Raw genomic sequence first — 16,273 nt, forward strand, 5'->3', positions numbered from 1 at the left:
AAAAAATGAATGAGTCAGTACCTTTATTGTTTATATTCCCTTTTCTATCACATTTTTTTTTCTCATAGCACTTTACCTTATCTTTCTGGATTACATATTCTTTCACAACAACTTTTCAGATTATTAAAGTAAAATGCTTTCTTTTGTAAGTGTGAAATTACTTTTTAGGATAGCATCACGTGTGAAGCTTTAAAATTTAAATCAGAATAGTTACATTTACGTGTTAGGTTAAGGTTGAAAGTTAAGTCATTGGTGTATAGATGCATAAATTAAATAATACCAGATTAAATTTTTAAATATAATTATTGGATGATATATATTCTGAGGAAAACAGAAAAATAGCAAGCAAACAAAGCAAAACTGTTTTATTAGGCCCATAATCTAGTGCAGGAAAAAAATTATTCAAATGATTAGGAAGGTAAAAAAGGGCCAGTGTAATGTTCCACATTAGTCTGTGTGCTCTGCTGTTTTGATGTAGAATTAATGATTCAGGAATAATCAAAGAGGCACAAGAGACCTAATGAAGGAGAAGCTGAAAATTAGTCACCAAGTTAGAGAAAAAATTTCAGATAGGATGAGTATATGTTATTGATTCTTTCAAAGCACTGGAAGAAACTTGTTTAATAAAGCAACTCCCTCATTCTATTTTCTCATAAATTCTAATTTACATTTGGTCTCTATACGTTTGCCAATCCTTGAAACATCATATAAATCAAATGCTGAAATATTTGTCCTTATTGTATTCCATCCTTGTGATATCTACACCTGGATAAATATGCTTTATAATAAAATTCTATTAGCAACTGCAGAGATATTTGTAAATTGAGTTCTCTGGTTTATTATTTGGTTCTGTTATGAACATGATACAATTAAGAGCTTTGCTGTCATTTTGCAGTTACATTTGTTGTACTTTGATCTCTTCATTATTATAAATGATCAATTTCCTTTCAGCTTCTTGTTCTGGACGGAGTGGGGACAGATGCCCTGCATTGGGAAGGCTCACCTCGATGGCTCTGAGAAGGTCATGATTGTAAGCATGGGAATAGCATGGCCCAACGGCATCTCCATTGACTATGAGGTCTGTTGGATTGCTTTTAAGTTTCTAACATGTGTTCATGTCCAGCTTGCACTGCTCTCCTTTTAATATTCCCTTATTTTCTTAATAAATAATCAAAACCGCTTGTACTATTGCTTTCAAATCACTGTGTAGGAAAATAAATTGTACTGGTGTGATGCTCGCACAGACAAGATAGAAAGAATTGACCTTGACACTGGCGGGAACCGTGAGGTGGTGCTGTCTGGGAGCAGCGTGGATCTGTTTTCAGTTGCAGTCTTTGGGGCTTACATCTACTGGTCTGACAGGTAATTTATTTTTTCATAAGTATTTGAGCCTCGAAATGTTATTTCAGTGCCATTTCTTTGCCCTTGTAGGATTAACCACCCCTTAGCAAGGTTACAGAAAGAATTTCACAAAACCATGTAATTTTTACAGAAGAGGCCAGCAAGGGTCTCTAGCTATTCCGTGGTCAAGCATTTCAGCACCACACACTAAAACTAGTCTATTTTTCTTCTGTCTGAGCTATCTCTTCTCTTCAGTTTTACCCAGCTTGATTTTAATTAGTATTTTTAACTTTTGGCAGAGCACACGCCAATGGGTCGGTCAGAAGGGGCCACAAGAATGATGCCACGGAAGCAGTAACCATGAGAACCGGACTTGGAGTCAACCTAAAGGAGATCAAAATTTTTAATAGAGTAAGAGAGAAAGGTCAGCACAGTTAATGAAATATACAATCAACGTGTTTTGTATCAGCTTCGTTTACTTTTAAAAATTCAGAATTAATTTGTATTATGTTCAAAGCCTCAAAATTCCTTTTAATGATTTTCTTTTATAAAAATCATAGAGAAGATAAAGGAACTAAAGATACAATAGTCTATATACATTTATATTCTTTTTTCATACACATCTATGAGACAAGACTTGAGAATGGGTTTGTACTAATAAATATGTTTTTAAAACCTTGCTAAATATATAATGACAAAAGTACAAAGCACAACTAGGGTGTTAGAGAGGCAACTGAATTTTTTGTTTTGGATTATCTTTTAGGATAAAAGTTGTTATGACTCTGTAAACAGTTGTCTTCAATGTGTATTTCTGAATCCTTGCTTCTTTGCAAATGGTTTTGTTTATTTTTAAAATCTTTTTATTCAATTTCTGTATATGAACAAACTTTAATAATTTTGAAGATGGCAATAATGGATTAGTAGCATAGAGTCTGCCTTACAAAGAAACAGTAAGAGCATACTTGATCTTTTAAAATTAGAGACATTTATGCCTCACATATAAGAGATGAAGAATTACAAAACCATCCATTTGCGATTTCCTCTGTGTTTCATGGGCACTTCTGAGAGCATCACATGATTTCTCAGTGACTTCAGGTTGTGTTTTGAATTAACATATTACATGTGCCAAAGATTGTTAATTATAAAACCTATCATTTTAAAACAATGCATTCAACTACCTTTTTTTAAAAAAAAATATTCATTTTACATATCAACTACACTTTCCCCTCCCTCCATCTTTTACCCTCCTTCTTCTCCTTCAGGTCCCCCATCCCCTCTCCACCACCACTCATCCACTCCTCAGAGGTGGTAAGGCTTCCCATAGGGAGTTAACAAAGACTGCCACATTAAAATGAGGCTGGACCAAGCTCCTCCTCTCTTCACCAAGACTGAGCAAGGTATCCCACCACAGGGAATGAGCTCATGAAAGCCAGTTCATACACAAGGGTTAAGGCCTGGTCCCAATGCCAGAAGCCCCACAAACAGACCAAGCCACACAACTGTCACCCACATGGAGAGAGCCTAGTTTGGTCCCATGAAGCTCCCCAGCTGTCAGTCCAGAGTGCATGAGTTTTTATTAACTCCGGTCAGCTATTTCTGTGGATTTCCCCATCATAATCGTGACCCCCCTTGCTCATATGATTTCTTCTCTTTTTCTTTGACTGGACTCTGAGAGCTTGGCCCAGTGCTTGGCTGTGGATCCCTTCATTTGCTTCCATCAGCTACTACGTGAAGCTTCTATTTTGACGATTAATGTAGACACCAGTCTAATTACAGGGGAAGGCCAGTTCAGGCAGAGATGCACCATAGACAAAGATAGTTTCAGTAAGGAGTGAGGCGTCCCTAACTATGCACAAGGCTTAGGCTTTTTTCTGGGCAATCTTTGGGTTGTGGTCCTATACACCTCCTTTCTGAGGAGAACTGCATGTGCTGTTCTGCCTTTGGGCAGCCCAGTGTATAGGAGGAGGACCTCTTGTTGCTCCCTGCCTGCTCAGAGCCCCAAATCATCACACAGAACCCATATTATTTAAATCACTGCATGGCCCATTAGCTCTAGCTTCTTATTGGCTAACTCTTATACATTAATTTAACCCATCTACATTAATCTGTGTATTGCCAAGTGGCAGTGGCTTACTGGTAGACTGTGTTTCCGGGTGGAGGCTACATGGCTTCTCTCCAGCCCTGCCTTTCTTTCTCCTAGCATTCACTTTAGTTTTCCCCTGCCTTGCTCCTTCTGCTTTGCTCTGCTATGGGCTCAAAGCAGTCCTTTATTAACCATTGGTATTTTCAGCATACAGAGGGTCATCCAACATCAAGTGTGTGAGCAGGTTTCAAGAGATGGTACTGCAAAGGCCTTCAGCTGGGGGGCTTGTAGGTGTGGTGCCTTAATCTATAGGTCACACTCTAAATTTATGTTTAGACTAGATTTCTACCTTGTAGAATACACTATAACTTTCTGATTCAATTTTCTCCTTTCCTGGGTCAATTCCCACTTGTTCTGCCCTGTGACCAGTTCTGGGTTTTCAGAGTCAGCTCTGAAGATAAATTTCTTTGTTTCTAGAGCTACCTAATTGCTGGCTCTACAAGGAGGGACCTTCTAAAAGTCAAAAAGTGGCTTTCTACTTCTGTTGTTGAATGCTGGGGGAGTTTTCCCAGAATTTTCATCTCCTCTGCCAAGCCTCTGGAAGTTTTTGGGTCACCTCTCTCTCTTCCCCTTTTCCATCTTCTTTGAATTATTTATCACTAAGAATATAGGGCAGATTTTCTGAGGCTCTAACATTCTCACAAATAGCAGTTCTGTTCTTCTGTACTTGTTACTTCCCTTAGTCCTGGAAGGAGAACACTTTCAAGCTTTTCCAGGAGCTACACAAAAACTTTAGCATATTTCATGAAGACAAAAAGAGTTTGACCACTACTACAGGATAGCATATGGAGATTCCTCATGAAACTAAAAATGGCACTATATGATCCAACTATACCACAACTAGGTATTTATTCAAAACATTCTCAAGCAGCATACAACAGGATATGTGAATATGTATGTTTATCATGGCCTTCTCACAATAGCCAAGTTCTAGAATCAGCAGTCTAGATACTTAGCATTAGATGGATGGATAAAGAATATGTAGTGTAAGCTAAATCTCTTGCCTTAGTGAGTCAAATCTTCATGCTTTTGTTTGGCTTTGAAATATATATTTCAAGTTGAAATTTAAGAAACTAAAACCTTTGATTTAAAAAAATTATCATTGTTTTGTATTTAATTTTTATTGACATATCTTTAAAAATATAGTTATACTTGTTGTAATATTTCAATTAGAGATAGGATAAAACTTTTCAAACATAAAGCAAAAAAAAATGATTGTTTTTTGGGTGTTTTCTCTTTCTCAGGGACCAATGTCTGTGCCAAAGAAAATGGTGGCTGTAAGCAACTCTGTCTTTATCGAGGAAATTCCCTGAGAACCTGTGCCTGTGCCCATGGCTATCTGGCTGAAGATGGAGTTACTTGTCTAAGGCATGAGGGCTATTTGCTATATTCAGGAAGGACAATATTGAAAAGTATACATCTTTCTGATGAAACAAATCTAAATTCCCCAGTAAGGCCTTATGAGAACCCACAATATTTCAAGAATATCATAGCTCTGGCTTTTGACTACAATCAAAAGAGAGAAGGTACCAATCGGATCTTTTACAGTGATGCACACTTTGGGAATATACAGCTGATTAAAGATAACTGGGAAGATAGACAAGTCATAGTCGAAAGTAAGTACAAACTTTTAAGTTGTTTGTGTGTTACTTGAGCTTAGAGAAAACAAACAGTGGGATGTGCATGGTTCAGTTTCACTCCACAGAATTCATGCTCAGGAATGATGAGGATCCTATCATCCATCAATAATCCACCAATGTCAAAGCAGCAGGTATCCGCATGTACTGTAAACAGTAGTGTTCATCATATCTGCAGTGTTTTATCATTATGTTTGCTGCTTACGAGTCTTGTGATACCGGTAATATGTCAGTACATAATTGTTTTAATTGATCTCCTTCAAGTGTGGGTCAAATGGTAACATTAAAGTATCTCTAATGATTTTCAGTTATTCATAGTTTCTGAAAAATCATCTAACATTAGTGTGTGGATATTGCTTGATGAGGGGATGTTAAAGAAATGATTTGAGCATTAAGATTCATTTTAGTGGTAAGAGAGCTTTTCTGGCAAGCACAAGGTTCTAAGTTGTAAAACAAATAAAAAGCATGGGAAAAAAACTTTTGTAAACATTCAAATTTCATGTTTCATTCAGTGTGAACTATCCACACAACGTACAGAAACCTCATTCCTGTCATCTGATATTCATGAATACCAACATCTTCACATATATTCTCTGCTATGACTTTGCAATTTCCGTTTATTCCCTGTTACTTTTTTGTGCTGTACTGAATCAATCTTTGTTTCCATATTTTTAAATTGCAATATTATATATACATGTATAACAACTTTTTAAGTAATATAGGTTTAAACATACATTTAATTTTGCACCCAGTGTACACTGTTTTATTTATCTAATTAATTGATAAATGAATTATGTATCTCATAAATGCATTAAATATTACAATTTATATTTGTTTGGATAAATGTGCTCATTCATAAATGTAAATATTTGTGTAATGTAGAATCCTGGAAGCAAATTTAACCAGAAAACTGAAAGCCAGTCAGCAAGCCAGTAACTGTGTTTTTTATTTCTTACAGGTGTTGAACATAAATGTTCCATTAATTTATGTCTTAATCCATTGTCTCTGAGAAGAATTATTATCACAAAGCTTTCCAATAATTATTTTACAATTTTATTAGTTTATGGAAATCTAATAATCAAAACAGCTTCTTTATATTCATATACATTTGCTTGACAACAATTAAGATTTAGCATCTATGCCAGGTGGTGGTGGAGCACGCCTTTACCCAGCACTTGGGAGGTAGAGGCAGGCAGGTCGTTGTGAGATCGAGGCCAGCCTGGTCTTCTAGAGCTAGTGTCCAGGACAGGTTCCAAAGCTACAGAGAAACCTTGTCTCAAAAACAAAACAAAAAAAGAAAGAAAGAAAAAAAGAAAAAGAAAAAAACAAAGAGAAGAATGTTACTATAATTATTAGAAATTTCATACTAATTTGTATATTTATGGTGCAGACCATTTTGACTTCTCTTTCTCTGTCTCTGTCTGTCTGTCTGTCTGTCTCTCTCTCTCTTTCTCTCTCTCTCTCTTTCTCTCTCTTGTGTGTGTGTATGTATGTATGTGTATGTGTGTGTATGTAACAATTATGTAACTATACTAATCATAGAATTAATTCATATTTGATATTAATTGATTCTTTGGGTATATCTATATGAGGTTTACATTTATATTACTTTTCCGTTTGTCATTTTTCACTCTCATAGAATTCATCATTGCAAGTGATCATATTGAACACTGCATACTAATTAATTTATTCATCAGGTACAGTTTAGGCACTCTGATGGTAAAGGATGAATATCTCCAGATAACTTTAGAAGCTACAGTTTAATGAAGAAAACTGCAAGCAAACAATCATGGTAATACAGTAGATCTAAAATATACCTGAAGCCTTTAGAGAATAAAAAAGAGACCTGGTGAAGAAACTCATGAAAGTTTTAAAAGGTGGTGCTGTGCAGAACTGAGTTAAGAACATTGCCTGGGTAGATAGCAAACATCAGGTGAGTGGGTCAGGTGGTGGGAAACAGGTGAGATGCATGACCCTAAGCCTGTGCTTCTCCGAGTGTGAATCCCTGGGGATCCCAAGTGTACTACTGTGAGCACAAAAACAAAACCATTCTCAAATACATAAGTGTTCCAGTATCAGTCTTTTTCATAGAGCTGACCTTTGCTTTGAGGTTATAAAGGCACCGGCTGTAATTGCACCTTCGTTTCCACGAACACAGTGTATCCTGCTACAACGGAGATCACTGTACCTTTCACTTCAATTTATATGGAGGAAAAACAGCTAGGTTTACATTAGCAAAAAATTTTAAGAAGGGGTAACATTAGGTTTAGTTTATTTGTTTTTATCCAATCTTGATCCTTCGATACAGATCTATTCAGCATGTCGTGTGATGAAAGAGACAATACACATAAGGAATTTAGGTTGTCTTCTGAAGGAAGCCAGGCATTTGATTGATTGCGTCAGCTGGTACTTTCCCCAAGAAGTACCACATTCACTCCCAAAGAAGAATAGCATGGCAGCAATGATACACACCTGGGTGCGTGGCAGATATTTCACTACGATGTTTGCTGCAAATAACAATTTTAAAGTTAAGTTAAATGAGTTATTTATTAAAAAACACTAATTTATAACAATAACTTGACAGGTTCCCATCTCTTTTGAGGTGTGTGATTTCTAAGATCTGTGAGTTTATGGCACAGCCTAATAGAATTGTCACCCTTGGAAGAAATGTGTAAGTGGAGAAGCAATGTTTTGCAAATGAAAAGGATAAGTAATCCATTCAAAGCAGGAGATAGGCAAATGCATTTTAGTGTAATGTGTTGCAAAAAATTCAACACCATGATTTCAGAGTCTATACCACATTTACCCATAGCTATCCTTGTTCTGTGCTGCCTAGTATGAATGTATCCACAGTCACCTAAAAGCTTTATATTACCCCTTTCCTTCCCACCACACAACAGCCCATATGAGAGACACAAACAATGAAATTATAATATAGACATAATGAAAAAAGTGTTGATTGTTGTGGATTATTGAATCTACTTTAATCCAAAAGAATGTAAATCTCAAAAGATTTTACATTGGTGTGGATCTTAGTTTATTGCTATAAATTTAATGTTAATTTTGTTATACTGTATGTATATTTCTACTTCTGTTTAATATATTTTATACAGATCAATTAAAATGTAGTATATAATTAAGAAATATAGATTTACAAAAATAACATATTCACCTATAATAGCCAAACTTATAGTCATATTAATTAGGTTTCCTAAGTATAAAAAGATATATTTCGCATAGATAGGTATTCATCAAATATTTCAAAGACCTACAAATTATGGTATTTAAAATATTTTAATTAATTTAGACTTTTCCTGACAGTGAGTCATCAGAAATGCTTTGGGATGCTTCTTTACACTGTAAATATATATTGTTCACATTGGTTAATAATAAAAGATATTTGACCAATAGCCAGGTAGTATAAGGTAAGGCAAAACAATAAATCTGAGGACTTCAGTGGGGGGGGGGGGCAAAGTCCAGAGAGATGTGAGCAGTCACCCAAGAAACAACATGCCAACAGACCAGTAAAATTCACAGTCACATGGCAATCAATAGATGAATAGAAATGGGTTAATTTAGATGTAAAAGCTAGTTAGTAATAAACCTGATCTATAGGAGAAATAGTTTGTAATTAATGTAAGTTTTGTTTGATTATTTGGACCTGTGTGTCCAGGACATGAAAGAGCTACCTTTGTTTATATCATTTGTTTCTCCTTAGTTTGTAAAAAATATTGACCTTGAAGTTAAGTCAGTCCTCCTGCCCAGTCTACAAGTACAAGGATTAAAAGCATAAGACAAAATGGCCATCTCTGAAAATATTTCTAGATGTCATCAATTTAGATTTTATGTCACTAATGACTGTATTCTTTGATATATGCCTTGAGCCTATTGATAAGACCTTGATTTATTCTCTTAGTCTCTAAACCACAAGCAAGATATTCTACTTAAGTTCATCAAGGTCAAGTTGTAAGTGTTTTGACAGGAGGCATTCTTCAACTTGTGGAACACTGTTGCCTCCATCTCTGTTCCTCTGTCCCTCATGTTCTATCATAATATCTATGCAATCCTTCGGGAATTTGCAGTTGTAAGTGTATTTCTTGATAATTCTCTTAATTTCCCCAGTGTGTGTTGTAACGCCCCCCTTTTCATCTCTAATTGTATTAGTTTGATCTTCTCTCTCCATCTTTGGCTAGCAAAATGTGTTCAATTTGATGATTTTCTCAAAGGACCAACTTTTTTTTTGCTGTTTTTTTTTTTTTTCTTTTATGAACATGGTACCCTTGTGAAGGCGTAAGTCATAAACAATGCCACACCAGTTTGGAATTATGATTAATAGGGTGGTATTTATTTAAAGGGGAAAAAACTTACAGATCACCATCAGCCCTCTGCGCAACCAGGAAGGAAGTCGAGCAGGAAGTGAAGAGAGAGAGGAGAGGGAAGTGGCCGCCTTTTTAAAGGGAGAGAGACCACGCCCCAATGGTCTGGTATCTCAGCGGCGATAGGCTGGAGGAGTGGGAGGACCACCCGTAACACCCTTGTATTTGATTGATACATAATTAGCGATAACATATTGATGAATTTTTATTTTAATGAGTATTTAGTGTTCTTCCTTATCTCCTCTAATTAATTTTGCTTGAAGTAAATTTGTCAGATATTAAAATGACTACACCTTCTTTGTCCAATTTGCTTGGCATATATTTTTTAAATATGAAGTATCTGTCCTTCATGGTGGGTGGGTTTCCTGGAGGTAGCAGAAAGCAGAATCATGTTTTCTAATATCAACAGTTAGTCTTCTTTATTTTATTTTGAAAATTGAACCCATAAATATTAGTTACCATTTAATCGTATTTATTTATTTTATTTTGTTGTTATGGTCTAGGATTTATCCTCCTCTTTTGTCCATTGTTCTGGGATTATTTATTCCCTATTTCTTCTTAAGTGTGAATAACTTCTTCAGATTGAATTATTCTTTTAGTTCCTTGTGTAGAGTTGGATTGGTAGAACTAAATTGCTTAAATCTAGTTTTATCATGGAATGTTTGTCCTTTTTAGTAGTTTGGGATTGATAAATTTTCTTGGTATCGGAGTCTGTGATGGCATCTGTAATCTTTCAGAATTTGTTGAATACTCAATGCAAAAACTTCTGGCTTTGAAAAATCACCATTGGGAGATTAGGTGTTATCTAATGGGCCTGCCTTTTATGTACTTGATTTCCCCCAATACAATTTTAATATGCTTTCATGTTCTATATATTTAGTTTTATGACTATTATTATTGTGGGATATTCCTTTTCTGGTCCTGTCTACTTGGTATTCTGAATGTTTTTTTATATCTTAACAGGTACCTGCTTTAGATTATGAATACTTTTTATGATTCTATTATTTTTTTTTATTTCTTTGACCTGAGTTTCTTTTTTATCCCTATTGCTAATGGATGTTGGACTTTTTTTTTTTATTTACAGGGTGACCAAGAAAACCTGAATGTTTTGTGATTAAGTATTTTTAGATTCCATATTTTCTGTGAACAAGCTCTCTATTTCTTCTGCCTTGTCTTTACCACCTGAGACTTTCTAATTTATGTCATGTAATCTGTTGGTGAAGATTACCTTTAAGGTTTTTGTTTGACATCCGAAATTTTTCTTTTCCAGTTTTATTTCAGATTTATTAGTGATTCTATTTCTATTTATTTATTTGTTTGTTTGTTTGTTGGTTGGTTGGTTGGTTGGTTGGTTGATTTGTCTGTTTGTTCCTTTTGCTTGTTTGTTTCTTTTTATTATTTTTATTTTTTTATTTTTTTTTATTGAGAAAAGGAAAAAAAAGTATCCGCCTCCTCCCAGCCTCCCATTTCCCTCCTCCTCCTCCCACCATTTTCCCCCTCCCCCAAACTCCTCTCCCTCTCCCTCTCCAGTCCGTAGAGCAGTCAGGGTTCCCTGCCCTGTTATGATTCTATTTCTTTGTTAAATTCTGCTTTTGAGCATTCCATATTTAGCTTATTTCATTCGATTTTTTTTTTTTGTTTACTTGGGTTCCTAAGCCTATTTAAAGGTCCTTGCATGTAGTTACAACTGCTATTTTGAAATCCTTGTCTTGTGCCTCAACTTATTGCATATCCTAGGGTCTATTGTCGCTGGGTTACTGGGTTCTGGTGGAGGCAAATTGTTTTGTCTATTCATGTTTGAATTTACTCATGGCATCTATGTAGGAAGTGTTTTTATAGTGGAACCGCCAGTCACCTTGCCCTGCCTGCCAGCTGCCAAATAACCACACATAGACTTACCATTAATTGTAAATGAGCAGTCAATAGCTTGATCTTATTACTAACTAGCCCTTACATCTTAAATTAACCTATATTTCTTCTCTATGCTCTACCACGTGGAAGTGCTTTTTTACAGAACCACATGTTCATCTCCTGCTTCCCCTCTAACTGGCTGACAACTCTTGTGCCTTTCTACCTTTCTTTCCAGCATCTTCTCTGCCCCCCAAATCCTGCTTACCTACTGGATGTTCAGATTTTTATTAAACTAATTGAGTTATGAGTCTTTCCAGTGTGCAAAAAGATTATTACACAGTACCCAGGCTTTGATGGAGTTTAAAGTATTTCTTGTGGTGACAACTGATTCTGTCTTTGTTGGATGCATAGTTGGATCTTTGTTTTCTGTTGACCCCTAGGCAAGTATGGTGACTGTGGGGTCCCTGATAGTGATATCTGTTGTGGGTCACAAGTGATAGAAAGGGATGGAAATGAGTTTGGAGGAAAGGATGTGAGGGCTTAAGAGAAAGATCTAGTGGGATTGATTACAGAGAGGATAGTGAGAATTGGCTGAGTCCTGTCTTAGTTTGGCCACAGGAGATCACTGGCAGAAAGTGGTTCTGTGGATTGGCAGCTGAGAAAAAAGAATGGAGAGGAGCTACAAGAGAATTCTGGCAATGTCTCTGAGATAGAGCTGAGCTTGGACCATACCAAGAAGAGGTGCTCTCAGGGAAAGGAGGTAGTGTCTCAGGAAGGCCTCTTGTAGTTAGGCTACTGAAGACAATTAAGTCTGGAGGGACAGGGAAGAAAGGATTAAGGGCAACTCTGTGCTGTCACCAAGAGTTGGGATGCCCAGGGAAAACAGATGGGTTGTGGCTCCTCTGAGAGTCCTTCTCTGAGGTAAATCTAGAGAGATCATAATGGAGGGAAGAAAGGATAATGAAAATGGCCACATGAGTGACAGCCCAATGTGGACACTGGAATTCCCTGGTGGAAAATATGTCTGTTGATTGTTAACTAACACATGGGAATTGAGGGGGAAGTTTCAGTGGGAAAGAGTTAACCTGAGATGGTATCCAATAATTTTTTTAGTAAGTAATTATAATTCAACAGAAGCATTATTCAAAAAATATTTTTACTGTATTTGTTGACCATTTTTAAAAAATATTTTTGCTGTGTACATTAGAATACATACCCTGTCAAATATAATTAGTGTAATTACACATATTAATTAATATATTAAGATGCAATGTAATAATGAATTAAGTTCAGATTGAGTCTAATTAATATGAACATTTTTGAAATATTCTCCTTACCAATTTTACCACCAAGAAATTGCTAATTTGTATAAACATTATAATCTTGCATTGGAGCCTTTGTGAGAATTTAGAATTTGACTTACCTTACTGCAAAATGAAATAATAAAATAAGCATAAATATGAAGCCTAGAGACCCTGGCCCATCTTCTATATATACAATTAATGTGTGCATTTTCTCTGCTTAAATCTGATACTGTGTTACCTCTTACCATATCTTTATCTAGGTGACAAATGATTTGTTTCAGGAAATTTTAATCAATCTTTTAAATTTTTAAAAATATATTTGTTTTTTGTTTGTCTGCATCTGAGAACCAACATGGCACAGTACAAGTGTGGAGCTCAGGATGCTACTTTCTCCTTCTATGATGTTTATTCCAGGGAGTCACTCACGTCATCAGACTTGCTGGGAAGCCTCTCTTCCCGCTGTACTATCTTGACAGTACTTCATTATATATTTAAAAATATCAGATGAAATCCAGGCTTTTAATTGCAGCATAAAGGAAGCGGAAGTTGGTGAGACGTTATGAATTTGAATAGCCTGGCCTATACAGTGAGTTTCAGGCCAGTCAGAACTTCGAAGGGAGAATTTATCTCAAGCAAGCAATCAACCAACCAACCACCACCACCACCACCACCAAAATAATAATAATCATCCAGAGATCTAAATCATAATCATGCTTAGAATTTTCATTTAGTTGAGTATGGAAAATGGAAGTTCTTCTCTAAGTTCTAAAGAAACCATAATAAGAGCTATTAAATACAAGACAGCATTTGTTAAGTGCCTAGAATATTTTATGGATACATAGGTATGCAAGAATAAGGTCTCAATGTCTATTCTTTCCTCTGGAAGTCCACAATAAGGAAAACACACACACACACAAATATAATTTTCTAATATATATGGCCATAGTTTCCTCTCACAAACTCTATGATAGCACATTATTTAAAATGCATCCTTTGAAGCCATCTTTCACATTTAAAACATAGAACTCTTTATATAACTTTTCACAATGAATATTAAGAGAAATTGCTAATCTGAAAAACAAGGGTGAAATGCAGATGCACTATGCATTGTCTCTTCCTGGGTCACTGCCTTCTGGAAAGTTATTAATCCTTGAGGTTCCTGAGCACAGAAATGAACTGTGGCCATCAACTTCCAAAGCAATGGAGTCAGAGATGATCATTTATGAAAGACGTGGTTGTAAATTAAGAGCAAGGGTCAACCAAAAGTAACTACAAAGGCACTTGCTACAACAGTGAATACTGAAATCCAGGTTAAATAATGTTTACCCAAAAAGTATCTAAAAAATCTCCACAATTCAAAATTCTTCTTGAAGACAACTTTTAAAAAAATATATTTTTATTCCATACACAGTGTTCTGCCTGCATATATACCTGCCTTCCAGAAGAGGGCACCGGATTCATCCTGGGTGGTTGTTAGCTAACCCTGCAGTTGCTGAGAATTGAACTTGGGACCTTGGTAGAGAAACCTGTGCTCTTAACTTCTGAGCTATCTCTGCAACACGGAAGATAACTTCTTAAAAGGACTCTTCAGTGAGACAATACATACAGAAAAATCTCAAAAAGCTTTAAGGCAAATGCATCAAAGAGACTAGATAAAATATTTCCATAAAAGCAGCAAAGATTAGTGAAATCACATACATAAATTACATGCAAAAAACAACACTTTAGAATTACTTGACAGGAGGAGTTCATGCTTTATTAATAGAATATGTATGGCTGGGTTCCAAAGTAATTAGGGAAGAAGAAAAGATAGCACGAGATTACATATTAAAGATGTCATGAGTTTCTTCTATTTGAACCACCCTTAGTACATGACTAGATCTGATTTTCACCTGTGGTAATGGTGGAACAGTGCTAGTCAGACATTATATTGTTACTAAAACTACTAAGAGAAGAAAGCAGAAGGACAAAGACATTATATTGGCCTGTGGTTTCCATCCAAAGTTGCATGTCTGTGTCTTTCTGGGCTTGAAGTAAGGCAGTGAAACATGCAATAGGGATCTGTGGCCAAGACTGCTCGCCTTCCAAAGCAAGCAATTAAGGAAGGTGCTTGCTCCCAGTTAGACCCTGCCTTGTGTAGTTCCCACTATCTCCCTAAGTATTTGCGATAAGAGTTAGTGAGGTCACATTTTATCTTCAATACATAACATAAACTACTAATGATTTATCTCTGATTGAATGTCAATATTGATAGAAACCCAGAAAAAAATCCCATAGAATGTGTTATGGTTGGCATGTGGCTTGGGCTCTTCAAAATTCACGCTGACCCAATTTTAGTCTATATTTTAAGGGACAAAGGTTTTTAAGACATAATAGTTTTTTGGAAGGCTCGAAGGAGATTGCACTTTTCTCATTGAAGTGTATGTTGTGAGAATGGGCTCTGTCTTTTCAGTCCTTGTTTATTTGCATCTGCATTTTTCAGCTCTTCTGATGAACTAGAGACTGTTTCCATGCTTTCCTACTTCCAGATGTATGAGCTATCAAACAAACAAAAATAACAACAAAAATATCCCACAACTACTGCCCACTACATATACCCTGCTTCAAGCATTCTGGTTTTACTAGAAAATGAAATATAACACTAAATGAGACAATACAAATTTTATAGTCCTGTTAGAATCTTCCTTTTAGATCTTCAGGGTGAAAGATGTGTATGTGTAGAATGAGAACAATATTCATCATTAATCCATAGATGTGTGAAAATGTCAAAACTTTACAAGAATATAATACTCTAATTTTGCTCTATTCACCTAGCTGTGAATATCTGAATGGGATAATACGAAGAGAAACATTCTGAGCAGGTTATTGCAATAATCTTGCATGCTAGGTTGACAAGATGACTTACATCTAGAAGAGCCAGCATCTGTGAAAGAGCCTGTTGATTGAACCTTTGGTCTGGTAGGTAATGACGGAAAATGAGGTTAATTTAATCTCTATTCAAAAGGCACTTCCCTCTCTGCCAGTGCTAAACAGGGAACAGAGTTCAGAGGGAATTTAAACACTGTTTCAAAGTTAGTAATATCAGAAAGGAAATTTCCTCTATCTTCCCCAGTTGACATGAACTGTGTAAATGTGTGGAGAAGTCAAGTTCAGTAGCTGATTAAGACCCTCTTACATAGATTTCAGGTGCTTACTTGAAGATCATGGCATGCTTAACCTGATTTACTGTTGAAGTATATGTTCAGAATGCAGAGCAGCTCATTGAAAAGTAGAAAACTTAGGATTGATGGCTGCACATGACAATTTGTCTTCCTGATGAGGTACGTGGGACAAATGTTTGAGTTAAAAGCCGTGGCTCAAGAAACCACATACACATTTTAACACGGTCTCTAATGCAGCATTTTGTCCTGTGCAATTTGCGCATAAGAAAATAATGTGAAATCTCAAGTTTTCTGACATATGTTCATGAAATAATATACCTGAATTCAATTTTCTTAAATGTCTCTAATTTGCTTTTAAAATTCAATATGCTCTTTCCTAACCTGTGTTCTGCTTGGTTAACCTGTATTCACTCCTCACGTATCTATTTTCACTTAGCATTTCTTCACACCAGCAGGCTCT

General features: G+C 35.9%; 1 protein-coding gene across 1 annotated transcript in view; it reads left to right on the forward strand.

Annotated features, from left to right (window-relative positions):
- Lrp1b (LDL receptor related protein 1B) overlaps positions 1-16,273 on the forward strand; it is a 1,777,071-nt gene that overhangs the window by 1,330,714 nt on the left and 430,084 nt on the right. Inside the window, exons 38-41 of the mRNA XM_041674488.1 lie at positions 952-1,078; positions 1,211-1,362; positions 1,641-1,765; positions 4,729-5,100. Coding sequence (XP_041530422.1) covers positions 952-1,078; positions 1,211-1,362; positions 1,641-1,765; positions 4,729-5,100 — 776 coding nt within the window. The remainder of the gene's footprint in view (positions 1-951; positions 1,079-1,210; positions 1,363-1,640; positions 1,766-4,728; positions 5,101-16,273) is intronic.

Source organism: Microtus oregoni, unplaced genomic scaffold, assembly GCF_018167655.1.
Source record: "Microtus oregoni isolate MIOR12 unplaced genomic scaffold, Mior012 000025F_ref0000491, whole genome shotgun sequence".
NCBI classification, from domain to species: Eukaryota; Metazoa; Chordata; class Mammalia; order Rodentia; family Cricetidae; genus Microtus; species Microtus oregoni.